The 26,760-nt window shown below is 42.0% G+C and overlaps 1 protein-coding gene across 1 annotated transcript in view; it reads right to left on the bottom strand.

Annotated features, from left to right (window-relative positions):
* Positions 1–1,454: 1,454 nt before the first annotated feature.
* LOC121865613 overlaps positions 1,455–26,760 on the bottom strand; it is an 83,399-nt gene continuing 58,093 nt past the window's right edge. The window contains exons 2-6 of the mRNA XM_042365135.1: positions 7,766–7,799; positions 4,731–4,845; positions 2,096–2,207; positions 1,793–1,845; positions 1,455–1,568 (exon numbers count right to left, since the gene is read on the bottom strand). Coding sequence (XP_042221069.1) covers positions 1,455–1,568; positions 1,793–1,845; positions 2,096–2,207; positions 4,731–4,845; positions 7,766–7,799 — 428 coding nt within the window. The remainder of the gene's footprint in view (positions 1,569–1,792; positions 1,846–2,095; positions 2,208–4,730; positions 4,846–7,765; positions 7,800–26,760) is intronic.

The following is a 26,760-nucleotide window of genomic DNA, read 5'->3' as shown; positions in this document are numbered from 1 at the left end:
AGATTGCCAGAATCCTTGTTCTCAGGGAACAATGGAAGCCAAAATGCCAATCATGCTATCCATTTATGGTAGAACCTGTTATTGGATCATATTACACTTGCCGGACTATTGCCGATGTTACGTGTCTGGTTAAGCAACTGAATCATTCGCAGTTACAGTATTCCATATCCACAACAAACATATAAGTATACGAGGTGCACCATATAATATTGCAAAGTACCCCATACTGTATTGTACTGTAGTTTTTCTATTTCCTGTTGTTTACTGCATACATTTTATAAATAGTGTTATAATTGTTATATAAACTCAAATTATATTGAAAAAATATACATGATAAAAGATATGCCAGAAGCCATTAAAATATTGCTTCCCTATACAATACACAGTAACAGAGTCTCTGAAGTTTGATTACTTCACACTATAAATAAGAATACAGTAAAACCTAAAAATATATAAACATTGGGGAAAATTGCTTTTGAGCTAAGCAAATTTGCCCCATTTCTTTGTAATCATATATTATCATAACACAAATAATGTTCTTAATTCAGAACATTTTGTTACAATCACAGTCTTTATAGTGATTAGGGATTAAAATAATGAAGTAAAGAAAAAACTTGCCTTTTAAAGACTATACACTTTGGACACATCTTCCCCTACTTATCAAAGACACTCAAACAACTGTCAGCTGCTTAATATGTAAGACTATTTTACAATTAAATTTTGAGTAAGTTTTACTGCACTTCATTGATTCTTTGGTGTAAAAAACGTTTATTAATATCTGACGTGAAACCTATGGATGTTGCTTGGAGTAATAATTTTCCTCTGAAGTTGTCCTCTATGTACAAGTATTAACCCTTAAACTGTGATGTCTTTTAAACTGAGTGCCAATTTCATAATTCATCAAGCGCATGAAGTGTCCCATTAGATCTCCTCACACTACCCACATTATGTTTGTCACCATTAGTGGCAGTCTGCCCCCTGCCACCCAAGCTCCTCCCTTCTAGTAGCTGGACCCCACCCACCCCCACACACACGCTCTCACCAAAACACTCCATCAAACCTAAACAAATGTAAGTGAATGATTTATATTTTAATTTTTATTCTTCTGCATAAATACCTTTAATTTCCTACGAACATAACATGCTTTTAAGTGTGTGTGTGTGTTTTTTTTTTTGGTGTGTGTATGTATGTTTACTGCACATGCAGCAGTAACCCGGTTTTTAAAGTCACAGTCTCAAAGTTTTTTTTTTTTTTTTTTTTTGTAAAGAAAATTCACACCATGTTTCTAAGCCTGTTCACAGGGCTGCAGCTGACAGGTGTTAAAAGTCTAGCAGTCACCAGGAAACTAAGGACTGAAGTATGATTTTCACAAGTGGTTGGAGAGGTACGAGTAAATATGCCAGAGGGTAGTGACTGTGACCTGATCATCTACCAGACTCAGACAATTACCAGATTTACACAGATTCCCTGGGTGGGTGAACTGGATCATGTTTATTGCTTGCAGCTTCTAATTTATACCAAATATTTGATAGAGAAGGCAGGACCCAAATTTGACAAAGAAAGAGGATCTGGAGGAAAATCATTAAAAACTTATGGACAAAGAGGGAAACCAGTAGAAAACCATTGAGAATTCAACAAATAACTTATACTGTACCTTATCATACAAATAATAAAGAGCGTATAATCTTGTGAGAAAATTAAGAAGAAAAAAATCAAACTAAAAAGAACAGAGAAGACCTGGGTGTACCGGTTAATTCCTGACTCATGTTCAAAGAAATTACAAACAACATACGGTAGTTATGACGTCCCCAAAAAACAAGGTGTTACGGTGCTCATAGAATATACCTGTACACAAACGGGGTGAGAATTAACCAATCACATAAAGGTCTACCTAGATGCCACACATATGACATAACCTTTCAAGAGATGACTGAACAAGCATCAGGCATATCTAGATGTCCAGTAAAATTGTTAAACTCTTTTAACACTTGCACAGTATACTGACACTTGTCTTCCAGAACATACGTAAGATAACAATCAGGATGCAACTCCAAGAAAAGATTATTTAACATAATTACTGCAGTGTATACCCTACCTGTTTCAGCTCGTTGCCATGCCAGCGTTGAGCACAAAAGGGCGAGAGATTTTCCCGATCCTGTTGGGGATTCTAGCAGGCAGTTCTGGCGTCTTTTGAGTCCCTGCATAATCTGTGGAAATAGTAAAATATCAAACCATGTTATGTAACACTGAGGTATCCACAAAACATATAGTATTAATCTAGTAAAAACTTAGCATATTAACATATATTATCTTCTGACAAATGTATCACATGTGTTGCCTTACTATTGTTGAGTAAATCAATATACAGTACATCTGGGCTTCACAAATACAGTAGAGTATACACATATACTTTATAGAATTTATTAACTGCAGTCATTTATGCAATTATCAGATTCTGTAAGCTATATGGATGTACAGTACGGTACGGTACTATATGGACAATACAATGATGTTATTCCAATTTAATATTCAGTTACTTGTAAAACAAAAACCAGTTCAAAACATTGGCCTGTAGACCCACTAAATTCTCTTTTTTAAGTTCTGCAAACATCAGGTGGTAATCTAATCCTGTCATCACTCACTACATTACTTTGTATCCTTCATGTGCTTTCTAGTCCCCTTACCTAGTACAGTACAGCAAAGTACTACATAACCAATCATGAATTTTGTATCACATCCCTTCCTCCAAGAACATCTACCTGTATACAGTATGCATATTAAAAAAAAATACAAAATAAAAATTGTAAGGAAAAAATTTCCATTTGCACAAACATCAATCAAAAAATTTCCATTTGCAAATCGGTCCGTACGCGCCTAACTTCCCACAATTTTCACATTGCTCTCATTTCCTACATTTGCATTCAGTTTAATTTTACCATATCTGTGGAAGCTTTGGAAATTCTTTTTATCTGATCCAAAAGCTATCTGGGTTTTCTTTATTGACTGGGAAATGTGCATATTAAATGCATACCTGTACTTAGCTACCTCTGTACATTCTACAGTACCTCATACATTATTACTTGTTCTTTTATCGACAGTGATATCTGCACGAGGATATCACACCTTCCTTCCTCATTATTCTGTAATTTTCATCCATTCCAGCTATCTTAACAGTTAATAAGGGTAAAATCTGCAGTAGGCGTTAATGGTTAAAATGTTTTTTCTAGGGCACAGTAAAGCCAAGGTTAGTGTAACTAATAAACTATTAATAGGAGGGAGACAGTCAGGGATTAAAGCAGACCACAACCATATCAGTGCATGGGAGTCACATAGGATTGAGGTCTAAGGTCTACCAGGAACTCCATAGGGTCAACCATTTGAGGGTTTGGGTCTACCATTGAGGCATTACACTGGAAGGCTCCTGAGGATGATGGTGGTGGTACTCATGCCTTCTTGGTTGATTTGGGTATTCACTGAAAATACTTAAAGAGAGGGTTAGCAACTTTACACCCAAGCAGGGAACCCATTATTAGAGGAAAATTTAAAATACGAGAAAGGGTAAATATTCTAAACCAAAGATTCTCATTTTGGAGAAATGGTTACTACTTAAGGTAAAGGGTTGGTAACCTCGAAATACAGTTAGCACTATATAAATCACAGTAACACTTTACAGGAACAATTATCAATCTGAAGAAAAGGTAAATTAAGGGTCAAATCTATTGGTTAGTTAGTTTACAGTAGCTACACTATATGAGAGTAACAGGGAGAGTCTGAAAGTGAAGACTTTTGTTCTCTAAAGATACAGTATGCACTGTACAGTATAGGAAGTATATTGTAACCTCAGTCCTACATCACTGACTATGGCTAGCATGATCTTTTTTTTCCGGTTTTCTTTTTAAATGTGGCCTCCAGCCTCCCCCAATAGCTAGCATGATTACTACTACTACTACTACTTCCTTGTGAGGTTTAACTAGAGCTCAATTGACATCCACATCCCAAGGCAGCAATGAAGTCTGCTCGGCCACCAATGTCACATTTCTATACTGTGTGTCCTTTGCTTGGTTGTGACTGATCCTATCATTTCATTTACTATTACCCTCAACTACATTCACATTTACACACAATAGATATAACACAAAAACTCTCAAAAAACATTAATATGTATTTTTAACTTTTGTATGACAGGACAATGGAGAAAAGCATAATACAGTACATCACCAGGAAGATTTGTATTTATTCCTCTGCACAGCAAAATTTGTCATCAGGTGAGACCAACATACCCCTGCATGGTAGAGAGACTAACATTCTCAGCACTTAGGTCGGATTCATCCATATGCTATACAATGAAGGAAACAATTTTGACGAAAACTCCTTACCCATCACTGACCTGTCCAGGATACAGTCTGGGCTTTTAAATTCCAGCGAATATCTGCCCCTGAACCATGTAATCCTTCAACTACATAATCATAGGTTACTTCTCAAACCAGTGTAAATTTCTATAATCATCTAAATGAATGATGTCAAGATGTCCTTTTTCTACTTGTCTCCCAGAAACCTAATGAAATCCACATTACTGTAATCAAACTTCCCCCCCCCCCCAAGTCATAATCTTTTCTCACTCTGACTCCACTACCTTGTGCTCCACCTTCGCGTCCTCCCCTGCACCCTGCATGCAACTACCGAAGGAGTGATCTACCAGAATGTGACACGACCCTTCTGTCAGTACTCACCTGTGACATCAAGGCCATCTGGGATGGGTAAGGTTTGACGGGGAACATCAGTTTGACGCCCCCGATGGTGTATGGGCGTTGTTGAGACTCCATGACTTCAGCGCTCCTCACATTCCTGATGAGTAAAGTTATAGCAGCAGTTAAGAAATGTGTATGTAGTTATAGTTTCGGGAAGTTAATTCTATCTAATAAATCCAATTTGTTTTGCTAGATATTGCTAGGTGATATACTGTACTATAACCATTTTCTTTCATTTAGGCTTTACTAGCTGACACCTCTCTTACCACACCTGACACGTTTGACTCCAGCTGACGCCTCTCTGACCCCACCTGACACGTTTGACTCCAGCTGATACCTCTCTAACCCCACCTGACAACCTCGATTCCCCTGACTCCAAACTGACACTTCTTTGACCCCACTTGACTACGGCTGACACACCTTTGACCCCCAACTGACAACCCCAACCCCACCTGACACCTCTCTTACCATACCTGACAATCCCGACCCCATCTGACTCCCCATTTGACCCCTCCTGACTCTTGTTGACATCTCTCCGACCCCACCTGACAACCCCAACCACACCTGTGTCCAGCTGACATCCATCTGATCCCACCTTACTCTAGCTGACACCTCTCTGACCCCACCTTACTCCAGCTGACACCCATCTGATCCCACCTTAGTCCAGCTGACACCTCTGACCCCACTTAAGTCCAGTTGACACCTCTGACCCCACCTTACTCCAACTGACACACTCTGACACCTTACTTAAGCCGACTCCACCTCACATCCCTCCAATCCCACCTTGCTCCAGCTGAGCTGACACCCATCTAACCCCACCTGACACCGCCCCCAACCAAACCGACTCCAGCTGACACACCTAAACCCACCCCACCTGACATTCTTCCTACCCCATCTTACTCCAGCTGACACCCTTCCATCATCACCTTGCCAGCTGACACCCCTCTGACACATCACTAAAACATGTCAAAATAAAATGTGGAATTCTTAACAAGGATGAAACCAGGAGATTCCGACGATTACAGGATATTTCTGACAACTGTTGGGAGATATCATCACTATAAGACTAAAACTATAATGGTTAGGTCGTTTCTGATGTATCAATTTACCTAGTTCTCCTAAATTTACTGACCTGACCTGACCTGACCTGACCTAGTTACCACAGCCCTACATTAGAGGGTCTCTCTCCACTAACTATGTAAAGGAAAAAATAATCAGAAAAATGGAGGTTTATCACGCGGAGGAATTTTTCTTTGCTTTGTCTGCGTCGCTGTGATATACTGACGAGAAAAAGCAGCAGGATCTTTCTTGCTTTTTTTAAGGATAATGAAGGGAAAAATTACACGTGAACTACAACAGCCTTTGATTGAAGATTTGGTTTTGTAATTTCTTTCCCACTCCCTCCAACAAAGCCACACCTTCATTTTACACTTATTATCTTAGAAAAAAATGATTCACTCCCATCCTAGCTGGTTCACTCCCATCCTCACTGATTCACTTCTATCCTTACTGGTTCACTCCCAGCATCCTTGGTTCACTCCCATCCTAGCTGGTTTACTCCCACCCTCACTGATTCACTTCTATCCTTACTGGTTCACTCCCAGCATCCTTGGTTCACTCCCATCCTAGCTGGTTTACTCCCACCCTCACTGATTCACTTCCATCCTTACTGGTTCACTCCCAGCACCCTTGGTTCACTCCCATCCTAGCTGGTTTACTCCCACCCTCACTGATTCACTTCTATCCTTACTGGTTCACTCCCAGCATCCTTGGTTCACTCCCATCCTAGCTGGTTTACTCCCACCCTCACTGATTCACTTCCATCCTTACTGGTTCACTCCCAGCACCCTTGGTTCACTCCCATCCTCGCTGGTTTACTCCCACCCTCGCTGATTCACTTCCATCCTTACTGGTTCACTCCCAGCACCCTTGGTTCACTATCATCTTCCTGATTCACTTTCATACCTGGCGGGTGACTTCACCTTTTGGATGGTGGTCGTACAGTAGTCAGTGGTCACCCGAAGATACAGTCCCCTTCACTAGGGCGTTTACTGGGGGGTCGTTAGGTTTTGTGCAGTGTGGCAGCCCTGTGTTTGTTTACATTCGACAGAAGTAAACTCGCAATAGCAAACATATTATGGAATCAGATTAAAACAATATTAAAACAAATACACCAATGATAATGATTTGTGGGATGTTTACATGACGAACCCCTGTAAACACACTAGTGAATAGGACTGACAATCTTATCACATTTGTACCCCCTGAGGTTCATTATTTAAGGTCTGGTTGTTTTGTTGATGGTTTGGGTTCTTTGGCCTCTTGGTGTTGATTGAGGACACTTGGGGCCCAGTCTTTTGGGCACCAACAACAACACGATTTATTTCAGTGTTTATTTTATAACTTTTTTCTTGTTTCACATCTATAACTACAATTTATTTTACATCTTTTGTTCCCTATAATAATCAATATTTTCTAATGTTTATTTGTATTTTGTACACAACACATTACTTTGGTCATTTACAGCAATAAATTTAAAACTCCATAACATTTGTCTTTCTTATTAATGTGATGACCAGAATCCCTCTAAGGTCAGGCGGAATAAAACATTTAAATAACATAAAACAAACCTCCCTAAACCTAAACCTAACCTAACTACACATAAAGCGATCCAACAATGTACTTGGGTCAATATCTAACCCAAATTAACATAGTTACTGTATTACTGAGGTCAAGAAATATAACCTAAACCTCAGTCACTCAAAGTCAAGGAAGAGGAGAGGGAGGAAGAGGAGATGGAGTAAGAGGAGACGAAGGAAGAGCCCATTTAACCTAGGGAACAGGATGAGAAGGAAGAGGAAAGAGGGCAGGAGGGAGGGAGGGAGAGGGAGTGAGATATGGACATTGCAAGAGCAGGTTTACAGAGTGGGAATTGGGGCATGGTAAGGCCTTCACGGGTGAAAGGTGAGGCTGGCAGGGCAGGTAAAACGGTGAAATGAAAACGTCACTCAACTTACCCTAGAGTTGTTGTACGCCCGTCGATCACGCCAGCTATGGAGGGAAAGACAAAAAGAATTTAACACAATGCCTCAAAAATATAAACTTAATTAAAAACACCGTTGAAGAAATTGAAATATTCAACTTTTACAATACTAATAAAATAAAAATTATAATAAGAAAAATTTGGATATGACTTAAACAATCCTAAGAAGAGCTATAACAGCGCCACACCTCGACCTGAACATTTTCCAAGATATCATCACTGTGATATCGTACTCATGTGATATCGATGTAATTCTAACTTTCCCAAATCCGGGAAAAATATAAAGCCAATTCTGGGAACAGACTACGGTAGATATTGAGAAATGAATAATACTGTACATATATGGGAACATATGTAGATGAATTTTGGGCAGAATGTACGGGATATAAATGATTCAGTAAATTGGTACAATGGAACGGAGAGCTGCCGCTACAGATACATACATCGGCAGCACTTCACAGTCAGAACAGGCCAACAGGCACATCAGAATAACTGAAGCGTTAACAAGAGCGAGTGCAAGATAGCAGGTATGCAAGCACGCATGCCTGCACTCACCAACACTACCTGCCCTCGAGGTGTATTGTTTAATAATGATGGACAACTAGCAAGTATACCCGTACATCCCCGTGCTCACTTCACATATCCCTCAACACATTAACGTACAGTCAAAAAAAAAAATTTCTGCACCTTTATGTTATACAATATGACACACCGGACCAAGAATTCTGAACAACACTCATTTACGTGGGTGATTCCTGTTAATTTCTCTGTATTAACTATATGTGATATAAGAAATACATCATACTGGTTATACAATGCATCACACAACCAGAAATACCAACCTTACCAAATTAACTTGGCCTCAGTCAGTGATCGTTACAGAGGCCATCAGACCAAGGGGTGCAGAACGTTTTTTTGCTGACTGTACTGTACACAGACATCAAAATATATATAAACACGCTATATAGGGATATTCAACCGAATGAGCCTCGAAACGAAAATGACAGTCTTACCAAATATGGATTAAGTTATCTTATTTTCTATTTCAAATTAAATATGGATAACTATCCTAATATAATTAAACTGCACACATAACACAACACACACACAACAAACACACATAGATTAAAAATAAATAAAAAGAGCGCCAGGAACTCGGTGATGGGAGGCAGGGACAACAATGGCTTTAGGGTTACAGCGGCAACTGATAATGATAGCGGTGATGCCTTCGATAAGAACACCCCGCACTAAGTTCCCGAGATTCTCCAGCGGCTACACCTTTTACCGGGCCTTACGCGGCTGTCAATTAGTAAGGTGTGTGAGGGCGCCCACCTGGGGAACGGAGATGGGGGTGAAGAGGAATGGGAAGAGGGTGGGGAGAAAAGGACAAGCAGTGGTAGGGATAGGGAGATTGAAGTGGTGAAACAGGAGATGGGGAGGAAAGTATGGCAATGAAGAAGGCAGACGGAGATGAGTAGAAGGGGATGGAAAAAATTGAGGGAAAATGGAAAGAGGTCACTACCACCATCTACCCCAAGAATCCCACCCACTTCCACCATCTACCCAAAGAATCCCACCCACTACCAGAATCTATCCCCAAGAATCCCACCCACTACCACCACCTACCCCAAGAATCCCACCCACTACCACCATCTACCCCAAGAATCCCACCCACTACCCACCAATCAATTCCAACTCCAATAATCCCAACCACTACCACCCCACCTACCCCTGCCATGAATCCCACCCACTACTACCACCACCCACCCCAAGAATCCCACCCACTACCACCACCCAATCCCAAGAATCCCACCCACTACCAATTAACTCCACCCCAAGAATCCCACCCACCACCACCTACCCCAAGAATCCCACCTAATACCATTCACCCACCCCAATAATCCCAACCACTACCAACACCACCCACCCCAAGAATCCCACCCACTACCAATTAATTCCACCCTAAGAATCCCACCCACTACCACCACCTACCCCAAGAATCCACCCACCACCAGAATCCATCCCAAGAACCCAACCACTACCACCACTCACCCCAAGAACCTAACGCACTACCACCACCCACCCAATAATCCCAATCTAATTACCACCACCTACCCAAGAACCTAACCCACCTACCGCCATCTACCCCAAGAACCCACCCACTACCACACCACCCACCCCAAGAATCCCACCCACCACCACCACTCCACCCCAAGAACCCACCCACTACCACCACCACCCCAAGAATGCCACCCACCACCACCACTCCACCCCAAGAATCCCACCCAATTCTACCACCACTCCACCGGAAGAATCCCACCCCACTACCACCACTCCACCCCCAAGAATCCCACCCACTACCACCACTCCACCCAAGAATCCCACCCACCACCACCACCCACCCCAAGAATCCCACCCACTCACCACCACCTACCCCAAGAATCCCACCCACCGAAGCTCACCACCCAATTCCCAAGAATCCCACCCACTACCACCACTCCACCCCAAGTTAATCCCACCCACTACCACCACCTACCCCAAGAATCCCACCCACTACCACCACCTACCCCAAGAATCCCACCCACTACCTACCTTGGCCTGAGGAGTTCTGGACCCACACCGGCCTATCATTTGTCAATATCGCCACCGTTACTCATCGGGAATTCCAGTCAGCATTCCGAGCACACCTGACACAGTCCTCATTACAGCACCTCGCTATCCTACACCGATACCCACTTTACCTGTCCTTCTCCTACCTCAATCCCTCACCATCTGCTCTCTCTCTCTCTTCCTTCCTTCCTTCCTTCCTTTCTCTATCTATTCATCCTCTCTCTCTCTCTCATTTTCATAATCTGATTCTTATTTACATGTGAAGGGAGGAGGAAGTGCAAGCAAGTATAATTGTGTTCGTATGTTAATGTATACAGATTTTTGGTATTATGCCCTGGTATGTATGTATGTATGTATGTATGTATGTATGTATGTATGTATGTATGTATGTATGTATGTATGTATATACTGTATTCTTATTGTAAAGCTTACGACTGTATGCCTTGCTCGTGTTATCCTTCTATAGTCTTCCTTGTCAACACAAACCAACCTGTTTTGGTCGGTCAATGAATATATTAACATTCCAAATCAAACTTGTCTTTTCGTCAGAGGCGTCCCGCAGCGAAGTACCAGAGATGAGGAAATAATCAGAGTATATAATCTTTCACGTGCTTGACCAAATCACTTAACCAAACCAAACCTAATCTAATCTAATCTAATCTAATCTAATCTAACCTAACCTAACCTAACCTAACCTAACCTGACCTGACCTGACCTGACCTAACCTAACCTTTAAGGCTATAGTTATGAAGATATGAATGAACCTGGACACTGTAGCTTGACCTGGGTGTCAAAATCTCTTGTTACAATGGTGAAGGGGGGTTTTATGTGGTGATCAAACCAACGGAACACCCCTGTACAATGTCCTTCTGAACCCACAAACAACGGAAACGATAATGCTAACTTTACGTAACATACAAAAACGTGAAAACAAACCTAAAAATCCACCAGCAGAGTTTTTGTAACATCCCTCACGAGCACAACTTCAGACGTGTGACAAAATTACTTCTACCTGAGTCAAGATACAACTTGGAAGAATGAATCCACATGTCTCTCGCTCTTACTGGTGATTTATATCTCACATTATATTTAACATATACCAAATTATATAAACAAAATATCAGTAAATAAAAATATACATTAATTATCCATTGGTTATATAGAAATGGGCTATACAAAGGCTATATTACGCAAGTGAATAGAAATAAGCATGAGATAGTGAGAGGGGGGTGTAGGAGATAGTGGTGGAGGTGGTGATAGGGAGATGGTGAGATAAAGGAGGGAGATAGTGGGATAAAAGAGGGAGATGGTGAGATAGAGTTGGAGGAGAGGGAAGGTAACCAGGCCACTACGGGTCAACCTGCCAGCCTACACCACAGGAATGTAACCCACATGCCTCCACACCTCCTCCTTCATCTTCCTTATCCTCTCCTCCTTCATCTCTCTTACCTCCCCTACCTTCTGCTCTCCTCATCTCCCTTGTCTTTCCCCCTACCTTATCTAATGCCTCTCCCCCTTTCCCCACCTTCTCTGTCTCTCACCCCCCTTCTACCTGCTTCATTCTTCTCCCACCTCCCGTCTTCCTTCTCCCTTCCGCCCTACTCCCATGATTCCATCCTCCCCTGACTCTCTTCCTTCTCATCTGCATTTCTCCCTCCCTCCCTCCACTGCTTCCCTCCGTTCTCCTTCACTGTCTCTCTCCTTCCCTCCCTTCTTTATGCCTTTGACTTCCTCCTCCATGCCTCTTCTTCCCTCCTCCCAGCCTCCCACGCCCTCCTTCCGGCCTCTCACTCCCTCCTTAGCGGCTCCCACCGACACTCGTATCACCACCATCACGATCTTCCTATTGTTCTCACTTCTCCACGATTCATGCGAGTCAATGAAAACCTCATCAAGTTATAATTACTGACGCCGCTGGTACATTAAGCCTTTTTCTTCACTCTAACACCGACCAAAAAAAATGTCCTGGAAATTGTTGTTATTATTATTATTATTTATTATTATGTGTTTATTATTATTATTATTATTATTATTATTAGTAGTAGTAGTAGTAGTAGTAGTAGTAGCTACTACTAAGCCAGCCGGTACTAAATTTAACACTATTACCAATCTGTACCTGTAATTATTTTCCCCTATCAAACTTAACATATATATACCCAAATATTGTTGCTGAATTAAGAGAAAAAATCTGAATAGAGACTAAAAATTATGTAAAAAAAAAAAGTCTAAATTTTCAAAAAGACAAAATATGCGCAGTCAGTCGTCAGAGATGATACTGTCGACTGTCACTATTTTCTCTCTCTGTCCAGCCATACGTGAGTTGTTTCACAGCACAAAGAAAGAAAAAAATATACTCAGGTATAAAACACAGCAGAAAAAAACAGTCGTATCAGAAAATGACCCACGACACTGTCTTTAAAAGTTGTTCGGCTCTGTGTGTGTATATATGTGTGTGTGTGTGTGTGTGTGTGTGTGTGTGTATATATATATATAAAGAGTTTTCTTATTAAGCTGTGTGTGTGTGTGTGTGAACGTACAGACACACACACACACACTTTTTACTTGTATGTGAACAATTAATTGCATGTTTGAAAATTATAAACAACATTGGTCTCAAACAATAACACCGTCTAGTGTTCCGTAAAGTTTTAAAATAAACGTCATCGAAAAGTGAGATACAACTCACTACAGCTGTTCCACAAGTAACCTCAAGTTAATAAACACCGCTGTTGGAAAAGTCAGTTATTTTTTTATAATAATTTTTTACGAAATTATTTTCTCAAGACATTTTTATATGATCTACTTGAAAGAAAATTGCCATAAAACCAATTAATTTTTAGCAGATGATAATTAATTCATAGGTTGCAATTATTCCACTGGGTGTACTGTATACTGCGTCTCCTTAACATAGAGGTATGACACGTGTTATGTACACCTGAGGCCATACATGACTGTCTAAATGGTGCCCAACACCTGGTCATGGATGGTACACACTGGTGTCTCGTGAAGGTTGAGCTGTGTTAGGGATGTGTACTGTCGCCATGGCTGGTCAATATGTACATACACGGAATAAATAAAATATAATAAATAAATAACGATTGTATGTATAAACCAACAGAAGAAAAATAAAACAATACCAGTAATGATCATAACACACAAGCTAACTTTAACTAACCTAACCTAACATATCCTAGTTTAATCTAATCTAACCTAACCTAACCTAACCTAACCTGACTTAACCTAACCTAACATATCCTAGTTTAATCTAACCTAACCTAACCTGACTTAACCTATCCTAACCTGGCTTAACCTAACCTATCCTATCCTGACTTAACCTAGCCTAACATAACCTGATTTAACCTAACCTAACCTGACTTAACCTATCCTATCCTCACCTGACTTAACTTAACCTATCCTATCCCAACATTATTAATCTCCACTAACCTCTTCACTAAGAGAACGCCATGTTTAATATTTTATTTGGCCGACGTCAGACGATTTTATTCAGCCCAGAAGGGACCCAGTACACAAGGGGTTAACCAAACTAACCTAACATAGCATTAACCAAACTAACCTAACATAACATTAACCAGACTAACCTAACATGACATTAACCAAACTAACCTAACCTAACCTAGCATTAACCAAACTAACCTAACCTAGCACTAACCAAACATGACATTAACCAGACTAACCTAACCTAACCCAGCATTAACCAAAACTAACCTAACCCAGCACCAACCAAACCAACTCCAACCTAGCACTAACCAAACCAACCTAACATAACATTAACCAAACTAACCAACTCCAACCTAGCATTAACCAAACTAACCTAACATAGCATTAACCAAACTAACCTAACATAACATTAACCAGACTAACCTAACATGACATTAACCAAACTAACCTAACCTAACCTAGCATTAACCAAACTAACCTAACCTAGCACTAACCAAACTAACGTAACATTGACGTAACTCTCATAATTCAATATTAATTAAAATAAATAAACCTAACCTAACCTAACCTAACCTAACCTAACCTACCCTAGCGTAAACTGATGTAGGCAACCCTCACACTAGACCCAACACGACCCTGACTGTCTTGGCAGAATAGGGAGGATAATATTCTGTATAAACAACAACCTGAACAGCATGAAACACCAAACACAGCACAGATTATGACACAGTAAAACACAGATTATAACACAGTAAAACACAGATTATGACACAGTAAAACAGATTATAACAGTAAAACACAGATTATAACACAGTAAAACACAGATTATAACACAGTAAAACACGGATTATGACACAGTAAAACACAGATTATAACACAGTAAAACAGATTATAACACAGTAAAACAGATTATGACACAGTAAAACACAGATTATATAACACAGTAAAACACAGATTATATAACACAGTAATTTGCATACCACAGACCAACCGTATTAGTTATTACTTATAAAGGAACTGACACTGAAACTACAAAACCTGGAGAACATCATTAATCAACATCACCTATAAACATCCACCATCACCTATAAACATCCACTACCATCTATAAACATCCACCATCACCTATAAACATCCACTACCACCTATAAACATTCACCATCACTTATAAACATCCACTACCATCTATAAACATCCACCATCACTTATAAACATCCACTACCATCTATAAACATCCACCATCACTTATAAACATCCACTACCATCTATAAACATCCACCATCACTTATAAACATCCACTACCATCTATAAACATTCACCATCACTTATAAACATCCACTACCATCTATAAACATCCACCATCACTTATAAACATCCACTACCATCTATAAACATCCACCATCACTTATAAACATCCACTACCATCTATAAACATCCACCATCACTTATAAACATCCACTACCATCTATAAACATCCACCATCACTTATAAACATCCACTACCATCTATAAACATCCACCATCACTTATAAACATCCACTACCATCTATAAACATCCACCATCACTTATAAACATCCACTACCATCTATAAACATCCACCATCACTTATAAACATCCACTACCATCTATAAACATCCACAATCACTTATAAACATCCACTACCATCTATAAACATCCACCATCACTTATAAACATCCACTACATCTATAAACATCCACCATCACCTATAAACATCCATCTATAAACAACCATCCACCATCACCTATCCACCATCACCTATAAACATCCACTACTATCTATAAACATCCACCATCACCTATAAACATCCACTACCATCTATAAACATCCACCATCACTTATAAACATCCACTACCATCTATAAACATCCACCATCACTTATAAACATCAAGTATCAAAAGCTAAAAAAGTTAAGGATAGAATAAAGGCTACGAGAGAGAGAGAGAGAGAGAGAGAGAGAGAGAGAGAGAGAGAGAGAGAGAGAGAGAGAGAGTCCTCGATAAAAAGAAAAAAAATGCAGTGGAGAGAGAGACACGCTAGGAGCAATAATCAATGTGATCGGGAAAGCAATCAAAGGATGAGAGAGAGAGAGAGAGAGAAAAAAATCAAAAGATATACGGAGTAGATACGACAATAGACTGTTTCATCCCCTCTTCTTTCCTCCTTCCCAATTCCTCCTCTCCTCTTCTCTTCCTACTTCACCTATACAACACACCCACCGTCTCCCACCTCTCTCTCTTTTTTCCTTCCTTCCCCCTTCCCTCATATTTCCCTCTACACCCCCTTCCCCTTTATCTTTCCCTATCCACCCCCTTCCCCTTTATCTTTCCCTATCCATCCCCTTCCTTTATTATTCCCTATCCACCCCTTCCCCCTCCTGAAACCGAGACAATATTCACACCTCCAAGGCTGTGGTGTAGTAGTTGTATGTCCCGTGTATTGTCTAGGAGTAACAGCAGCAGTAACAGAACCTCTACATGTTGATGCTTTAATTAATTTATTTGATTTATTTTATTTGATTTTTTTTTTGGGGAGGGAGAGATTTGATATGTCGAGGATGGAGAGAGAGGTGTGTGTGTGTGTGTGTGTGTGTGTGTGTGTGTGTGTGTGTGTGTGTGTGTGTGTGTGTGTGTGTGTGTGTGTGTCTCTCTCTCTCTCTCTCTCTCTCTCTCTCTCTCTCTCTCTCTCTCTCCTTTAGCCTTCAAAGCCTCTCTCGCTCTGTAAGACAACAAACGTATGGGACTTTTTTACTCAGTGGCAGAACATCAGAGGAACTTCAGCTCTTAGAAGTGTTTCCTGAGAGCACCTGTGAGGAAGGGGGCCTCGCGTCAACCCCAACATCACAGGAGAGAGAGAGAGTCCACACACACACACACACACACACACTAGGATAAACACCTCAAACACCGCACGAAAGGTTGTGGGCCAGCAGAGAGATGGCCAGACTGGACATCCCTGGCGACACACACACACAGACACGCCAAAAGGAGACCAGAAGCCACGTCCTAACTCACTCGGGGTATCTGGAGGAACAATCGTGCCAGTTAGGAATTAACGTATGGCCCGACCCGAGACCCCGCCCAGTGTTGACCGTGGGAGGGGTGAAGGAGGTGGGGTGTCTTCTTCACCATACATGCTGCTACCCTTCCTCACCATACATGCTACCCTTCCTCACCATACATGCTATCCTTCATCACCATACATGCTATCCTTCCTCACCGTACATGCTGCTATCCTTCATCACCATACATGCTATCCTTCCTCACCATACATGCTATCCTTCCTCACCTTACATGCTATCCTTCATCACCATACATGCTATCCTTCCTCACCATACATGCTATCCTTCCTCACCATACATGCTATCCTTCCTCACCACTGCTTCACCATACATGCTATCCTTCCTCACTATTCTCCTTCCTTGACACCATTACTAAGTGCCATTGAGGTGAACACACACACACACACACACACACACACGGGGAGTGGTAAACAAAACCGCTCATTATGGTAACACGGTGGTCAGTGGTGTGTTGACGTGTTTAACGCCATCTTTATCTTCTCTGACCTGACAGCCGCTTGTCTTGTGGCATCTACACGAGAGAGAGAGAGAGAGAGAGAGAGAGAGAGAGAGAGAGAGACTTCTCCATGTAATTCTTAAATACATTGAGTCATTTACACCCTCCCTCCCTCCCTCGACTTAATCTATTAGTACTATAAAGAACATCCCCCTATACACACTCCACCACGTGCCGTACCAACCAGCCATCCTCTCCCACCTTCGGTCATCCTACCACCGCCCGAGCCGCCGACAGGCAATTAATAGCGCGTATGAAAACTGAAACCCCGCAGTTAGTGTAGCCTGAGAGCTAATTTATGAAGCAAGTTGAAGGTAAATTTGAGCGACACAAGTAATTTCCAGCTCCGGCAGATCTTAGAAGGTATTTATTACACCTATCGACACGCGAGCATGACAACCTTGTACAGATAACTGGGGTAATAAAGATGGGGGGTTAGATGGGTGGGGGAGGGGCAGGAGGAGGAGGGTGGAGGGAGGAGGGGGGAGGGGAGGGGGGAGGGGAGGGGAGGAGGGGTGAAGGGAGGGGAGGAGGGGTGGAGGGGAGGGGGAGGGAGGAGGGGAGATGGGGAAGGGAGGGGAGGAGGGTTAGATGGGTGAAGGGGAGGAGGAGGGTTAGATGGGAGTAGGGAATGAGGGAGGAGAGGAAGAGGAGGGGAGGGTTAAATGGGAGAGGAGGAGAGGAGGTTGATGAGGAGAGAAGAGAGGAGGGAGAGGAGGTTGATGAGAGAGAAGAGAGGAAGGAGAAGAAAAAGGAGATAGAGAGGAATGGGAAACGGGCGTGAGGGAAGAGTGGAGAACGAATGTTGATGGAAAGATTAAAAACGGGGAGAGAAACAGTAGATGTGGTAGACACACACACACACACACACACACACACACACACACACACACACACACACGTAACAGGTAGAATGAGACAAGACACTTCATACGTTAAGTTACAGTACAGTGCCTCCTTCTGCCTGAAATGAAGCATCACATCGCCATTAAAAAAAAGGGGGGCCTTTACGGATCAAACTGCTAACCAATCAACGCTGGCTGACCTCCCAACCCCACCCTCCTAGCCTATCACGAAATTTGGCACTACGCGACAAGTATACACACGGACATCTAAACATGCAATTTGTGGTGGACGAAAACGAATTCCCAACTTTTGTAATTTTCTCCAAGTGATAAAACTACCGAGAAAGGGGGAGGGAGAGGGGGGGGGAGGAGGAGGCAGGTAAGGTAGGCAGGAGCGGCTCGGAGCGTTGTTTATAGCCAGGGAAACACCTCGGCAGATAACAGCCCTCCTAATGAGACCAAACGACGCCACAACGGTAGTCAACATCTTGTTATTGGCACACAGGAACGCGCCTGGCCTGATAGTGGGGAGAGAGACAGGTTCCTGGGTCCGTCAGCCGGATGGAAGGGGTTAAGGAGGAGAGATGGATGGAAAGGGGTGAAGGAGGGGTAGAGGTGCATGGGAGGGGTGAAGGAGGGGTAGAAATGAGCGGAAGGGGTGAAGGAGGGGTAGAGATGAGCGGAAGGGGTGAAGGAGGGGTAGGGATGAACGAAGGCTTAGTGGAAGGGTGACGGGATAGCAAAAGAAGCAACAGGATTATTCAGCGAGATGGAAAGGAAGGAAAAGTTGAACTGGATGGAAGGGCGAGTGAGATAGATAGTATAGATGGGATGGAGATAACAGGAAAGGAGGTGAAGGAGTAGAGATAGATGGATAATGGGAGACTCAAGGGAGGGCAGAGAAGAGATAGGAAGGCGGTAAGCGAATGGAGGAAGAGGAGGATAGAGGAGGGAGAAAGAAAAGGAGATAGGATGGAGGAAGGGATGGATATAGGAGGGAGGTAAGTGAATGAGAGGAAGGGAGAAGATGGGAGGGTAGAAGGAGAGAAGATGTGAGGGAGGTCAAGTGAATGAGAGGAAGGGAGAAGATGGTGAGCCGTCCATAGCTTGTTACTCCCCCTAACCTAACCTAACCCCCCCCCCACATTACCCTCCCTATCCACACACCCCTTCATCCTCCTCGTCCTCCACCCCTACCCCCTTCTAAACTCCTCGGTAAACAAGCTAACCACCGCTAACTACTCGAACTATGAGGCCGCGATGTTCCCTTATTGACACGCTGAACGCAGACTGAGGAGATACCATGCTCATACTCTCTCCCCTACCCCCCTCCCTTCCCCCTCTCCCCTACCCCCCCTCCTCCCTCCCCCAGATTTACGGGCGCAGATAAGAAGATGACGGTGACCGGTTACGAAATGATTCTGAAACTGCGGGGACTCCATGAGGAACAACGGCCAAGACATTTGGTTATTGGCAAAGATAACCTGCACCCTCAGAGATAAGGAGGAGGAGGAGGGAGGAGGAGGCTGGTAACAAGGAGTGGGGCGAGTGTGAGAGGTCATGTCAACAAGGAGGGAGTTAACAGACACCCCCACTCAAGATGGTTAAACTTCTTCTGTGTTTCACGCTGCCCCCCACTCTCCTCACTCCTTCCTCATTCTCCTCACCCCTTACTCTCCTCATCACCTAATCGCCTCATCCCTACCTCTCCTCTACTCGCCTCACTCCTTTCTCATCCTCCTCACCACCCACTCCCCTCACTACTTCCTCTCAACTCACTCTATCCTAATTCCAGTGGCTTCTAATTTCCCACAAGGACCTAATTCTGAGACCCAATTCCACAACCTAACTTTCTAAGACCACTTCTAACCTGCCACCACCCTCGTATGGCCAAAGTCTCCTCCACCTTAATTATCAGGTACCAGGTGACAGGTACCAGGTATATCTAACACCAATAGGGGGTATATCCATCACAATTATCAGGTAGTACAAGGTATATTTGTGACATCAAGGTATATCCATCAAATCAGGTACCAGGTATATTTTAACACCATCAGGGTATATCATTAATCATAATTACAGGTACTACCAGGTATATCTGAAACGTCATCAAGGACCAGGTGCAACAGACATCATTAGTAGGTACCAATTAAACTACAAAATACCAAGAGATACCATATACACCTGGTATAATCAACAGGTGAAGCGTAATATGAATAAAAGCAAGAAGCATAGTGTAAATAGCACCGGTGTAAATATTAAATATAATTAAACCAACATTATAGAGGAGATCGACCACTACTGTATAACTAAAAAGCGTAAAGCATAGTGAAATAATTAATAAATACAAAGTTATATTAAAATTCTTATTATTATTGATGTTGTAGCATTAAATTATATACAAATAGTGTTTTTAAATAGGTATAATTATATAGTCATCTTATACGTCTAAATACCATTACTGTTACTACTACTACTACTACTACTACTACTACTACTACTACTACATTAAAATACACAAAGATAAGTGTTTCTATGTTGTTGAAATCATAGAGCCCTGATACACGTCCCAAACAGTGACTAGTCTATGTTAAACTTTGGGGGAAGACTCTGGGTAAATTACACCCTAGACAATGATTGTTGTGATGTGGGATGGGAGCAGAGATAATCACCGGGAATTACTGCAAGACGAGATAAAAAAGAGGGAGCGAGAAGTGAAGTGAAGAGGATAATTAGTTGGGTGATGAATGTAGGGAACAGAGAGGGGAGAGGTAAGAGGTGAAAATACAAGAAGGGGAAACTGAGAGAGATAATAGAGAGATTTGGAATGAGGAGAGAGAGAGAGAAAGAAAGAAGGATTATTATTATTATTAGTGTTTTATCCTCATGACCAACATACGTGATGCGGGTGGGGAGGGGGAGGAGGGGGGGCAACATACTCAACATATCATCACTATTCACCATCATAGATTAACCTTTCTTTTAACCCCGGGACTAAATCCTCACCATCGTCGTCACCATTAATGAAGGGATCACCAGGTGTACTTCCCACAGGTGTTTATGTGTGATCAGTTGCGCACCAAGATGTAAACATTCTCTCTCTCTCTCATAAAACAAAGAACTCGTGGGATTTTCTGTTTCACACACACACACACACACACACACACACACACAGTAAAGGTCGTGTCCTGTCTCTATAGCACATTAATTAAGACAATTTTAACACCAAAATTCACCTTATTTTATTAAGTTACGTTAAATAGTTATATTATTGAGGATTTTCGATATAATTTATGTTAATTTCCTTCTTCCCTTCTATCCTTTTCCTTCTTTCATCTTTACCGCCCATCCCTCTTCCGTCTTCCCTCATTCATCCCACCAATCTTTCCACGTCCCTCCCTCTTTCCTTCATCCATCCCACTCACCTTTCCTTCAGCCATCATCCCCCTCTCCTTCCCTCATCCCTATCTCCTTCCCTCCTTCCTCTCTCCTTCCCTCATCCAGCCCACCCACCTTTCCTCATCTATCCCCCCCACCCTCCTTCCCTCATCCATCCCTCCCTCCCTCCCACCCTCATCCCTATTCCATCCTCCATCCTACTTACCTCCTCTTCCTTCCTTAGAGCAATCATGTCCTCTCTCTTCCCTCCTCCAATCATCTTTCCTTCCTTCCCTCTTCCCCTCCAATAATCTTAACTTTTCCCCCTTCCAATCATCTTTCGCACCCCCCTCCCACTCCTCTCCAATCATCTATGCTTCTTCCTTCCAATCACGTTTATTTCGTTCTCTCCAATCATCTTTTCGCCTTTCCCTAAACCTCGCCAATCGTCTTTTTTTTCTTCCAATCCCCATTCTTCCCTTCCCTTTTAACCAATACGTTTATCCCTTCTTCCCACTATCCAACTTTCTTCACTATTCACGTAAAAATCCATCAACTTTCTTCACTACCCACGTGAAAATTCATCAACTTTCTTCACTATTCGTAAAAATCCATAAACTTTATTCACTTAAAAAAATGATCAACTTTCTTCACCATTCACGTAAAAATCCACCAACTTTCTTCGCTACCTTCACATGTCAATAAGAAGTGATGAAAGTGTCATAGGCCTATGGGCGGCTCAGAGGGATGGCGGCGAAGCTGTTGTCAAGAGGCCTACACATTTTTCTCCCAAGATTCCTCTAACGTTCTCATAACATTCCCACGAGAACCTCAGTCACACCACGCCGTCATCACATTCCGATTACTTACAAAAAAATATTATCCATCAACCACATTGGACAGAACACCTCCCCCCCTTTATTTCAATCCTACTCACACCCCCTCTGTCTATCCCCTACACGCTCCTACAGTATATTTCCAATGTCAGGATACACACACACACACACACACACACACACACACACACACACGTCGATAAATTATACCATCTACGAACCTTTGTATACAGTATTTTATCACCGAGTCGCATACATACGACTATATCTATACAGACAGTCACCCACCCCACCCTCAAGCTTTCCACCCACCCCACCCTCAAACTCTACACCTACCTCACCTTCAAGCTCTCCACCTACCACCCACTCCCACCTTCTTTAAGCTCTCCACCCTCACGCGTGTCAATTTATAATCCACTCACCTCATCCAATGAAAATACACAACAGGACTAAAGGAATTACACGACAGTTTGGAGAGGACTCTGAGGATATGTGTAGGATGGTGAACGAGTCCTATATACTCTCCTGCAATATAACCGTGTGCTGGATTCATCACCAGGTAAGCACCAGGTGATAGACACAACCAATGGAGGGGGAGGAAGGAGCCGTAACTAAATAATGAAGGTTAATGAATTGATTATTATTCTCAGCACGGGTGATAATGTTAAATTTACATTCAATTAGAGAAATATTGTATAAGGTATCGAGACCAAAAAGTTAATGAAATCTATAAATGAATAAAGTAATAACGATGATACAAAGACATTAAACACAGGAGCGAGCATTTATAACACACACACACACACACACACACACACACACACACACACACACACACACACACACACACACACACACACACACACGAGTTGCCCGGATGATAATGAAAACAGATTAAGGCAGCTCAGTGGTCACGGGAGGCTGCAGGTGCGCCCTATTAAGCATGCAACACACAGTCGTCTTGGGTGACACTTGACAAACACACGCCGAGGGGGAGAAGCCAGCGTCCTATCGTCACTCCATTGACCTTCAAACACGTGAACTAAAATGACATTTCAAGTGGGTACTCTTTTTATTACCGTTTATAATCGCTGTTAATGTGAGACCATCATTATGTCGTCCATGAAACTACATCAAGGAGCGACTACCAAGCGTTGTGGGGACGACCATTAAACACTATTAACGACTCACCCGATGAATATGTCATGTCATGGCTTGCATACTGAAGAGTGACACAAGTTAACTTTTAAAATGCCTACCTTACGTAACCCCTTCACAGGCACTCAGGAAGAACATGCTTGGAATAAAAGTTTCGCAAAAAAAAAAATTAAATAAATAAATTAAGAAATACTGATTGTTGAAGCTTGATCTCTCATTTAATCAATAACAACCACCATCACAGGCACTTCAACCAAACACTTCCAACATCACCACCAAATCAAACCAAAACGTCCTCACAGTTTCAGGCGAGAGAGGAGCGGCAGAGAATAATAGGTTATATAGACGACAATACACCGGAGATCACGTCCATTAACGTTGGTACATGAGCCATTAAAAACACAGCAAGGCCGCGCCAAAAATCCCGGACGTAGTTGCAGAATCCAGATGCGGGGTTGGGTGGGCCCCATTAAAGCCCGGTAACCAGTACGCACACAGCGGGACACTGGGGAATTGGCTGGTTTAATTGTTTGTGGGTAATTTCCAGGGCCTCCAGGGTGACATTCTTGGCCTCCAGTACGCCCTCCAGACCTCCCCTCCTCCACGCCCTGGCCGAGGAAAAAAAAAATACTGACACGGCCACCATCACCGCCCCTGGCCACTACCACAAGATCTCGTGTTTACATTAACATCACCTCAAGGCTCACACCTGGTATAATGTAAACAATATCCGATACCTTAAATTTACTAAGAAATAAACAAACAAAAAACACCTGAGCGTTTAACCTAAAATGACTACTACACATCTGACGCTACACAGGACACATTTACTACCATAACAACACACATACCTACACAACATGCCTAAAATGTATCAGTGAATTTACATATGTCTGTCTATGTCTTACGAAAATAAAAATGATGAAATATGTCTATATATGAAGGCAGGAATTCACGCATGCATCTACAAGTACATTTCTATGTAAATGTATAGTGTGTATTGAGATAATAAAAGTGAATGAACATACGATCCAGATTATGCAACACGTATTAACTATTCATACCTGAGATGCCTTTCCTAGGTATGCATAATATCGCTCAAACAAAAAGTAACAGATACACAATGATATACAAATACCTAGAATATATAATACCTATATTTTTCTATACTCCCATATACTCTATAACGCTTACTATACACTTTACCTTTATTTCTATATTATATAATTTACTTAATCTTGTCCAGGTGATAATAATAAAGTTATAAAAACTAATTAATCCATATTAAAATATATTCAATGATGTTAATTTTCCACTTCACTGAATTAACTGCTTTCCATTATTCCAATTTAAATCAAACACAAATTCTTAATAATTCCCTACGCTTTATATAGTTTCTTTCAAGTACAATATCTATTAAAACAACAAAATAATGAAAAAAGAAGAAAAAACAAAAAAATACAATTAAACAAAAATAAAAAACAAAATATAATTAAACAAAATGAAAAAAACTAATCTCAATATATTAAGTTCAAACACTATTACAAGTAAACACAACCACAACTCGCCACAACACCTCTTACAACTCGCCACAACACCTCTTACAACTCGCCACAACACCTCTTACAACTCGCCACAACACCTCTTACAACTCGCCACAACACCTCTTACAACTCGCCACAACCTCTTACAACTCGCCACAACACCTCTTACAACTCGCCACAACACCTCTTACAACTCGCCACAACACCTCTTACAATTCGCCACAACACCTCTAAGTCGCCCCAAATCAACAACTGAACATTACATCCCTGAGTATTGAGATATCCATTGGCAATTATCGTCATTAATTTTCTATATTCATTTGACACCAGCGAGAGGGAACACCAAATTCTAAACCAAATTTTCAATATTAAACCAACAACCTAATTTTTTTTTTTAGGATAAGATTTATTTCTATGCCAACGCGTCTAATTTAATTACAGTATTTTATGATAGTTATAAGAAAAACCGATTAATCTTGAAAAGTACACAATGAATTAATTTTGTCTGTATCTCTTTTAATTAAATATAAAATCTTCCAAAGGTGTTTATTTTCTTCTATTCAAAGGCTTGTTATGTATTAGTTCAAAATATAGATTAAAAATATAACCTAACCTAATAAGCTTTAACCTAACTACCAATTTTCCTCCTTCAATTCAACTACTGTACTCATTCCCACCCCATTACTCCTCCCCCATACACGTCAACCACCCCCTCCCCCCACACACACACGTCAACCTCACAACTGGTTCCTACACCCCATCACCCCACACACATAACCCCCTCCCCCCACATACACACATCATTCCTTCCCATAAACACACACACCACACATCCCACAACTGGTTCCTACACCCCATCACCCCCACACACACACACACCAACCCCTCCCCCCACACATACAAACACTCCCTCCTTCCCATAAACACACACACACACACACCACATCCCACAACTGGTTCCTACACCCCATCACCACACACACACAACCCTCCCCCCCACACATACACACGCCATTCCTTCCCATAAACACACACACACACCACACATCCCACAACTGGCTCCTACAACCTGGACTACCGACCGATCCAGGGAAACGGCGAACTTCTCACAAAATCTCGATGAAGGGATAAAAAATAGAGCCTGAGCGGGCGAGGCACAGCAGGGGGCGCTGTCAATGTCGGCAGGCGAGGCGCTGATCACATCTCATGAGGGAGAGGGAGGGGGAGATGAAGAAATGGAGGAGGGTGAAGGGGAAGGGGAAGAAAAAGAAGGTCGAAGGGGAAGGGAAAGCGATGAGGAAGAAACTGAGAAAGGAGGAGGAAGAAAAGGGGGAGATAATGGATGAGGAAAAAATGAGAAAGAAAAAGAAAGAAGCTAAAGGAGGAGGAAAAACGGGAAGGTAAAAAGAGGAAGGAAAGAGGAAAAGAAAAAGCGAAAATAAGAAGACAGAAATGAAAGAGGGATAAAAAAGAGGATAGAAACAGGGTAGGGGGGGGGAGGGGGTAAGTAGACTCCTGTAATCTACATTAACACAATGGAATG

Source organism: Homarus americanus, unplaced genomic scaffold (genome assembly GCF_018991925.1).
Source record: "Homarus americanus isolate GMGI-L3 unplaced genomic scaffold, GMGI_Hamer_2.0 scaffold49689, whole genome shotgun sequence".
Lineage (NCBI taxonomy): Eukaryota > Metazoa > Arthropoda > Malacostraca > Decapoda > Nephropidae > Homarus > Homarus americanus.
The sequence above is the reverse complement of the archived record's forward strand: the minus strand, read 5'-3'. Positions and strand labels throughout refer to the sequence as shown.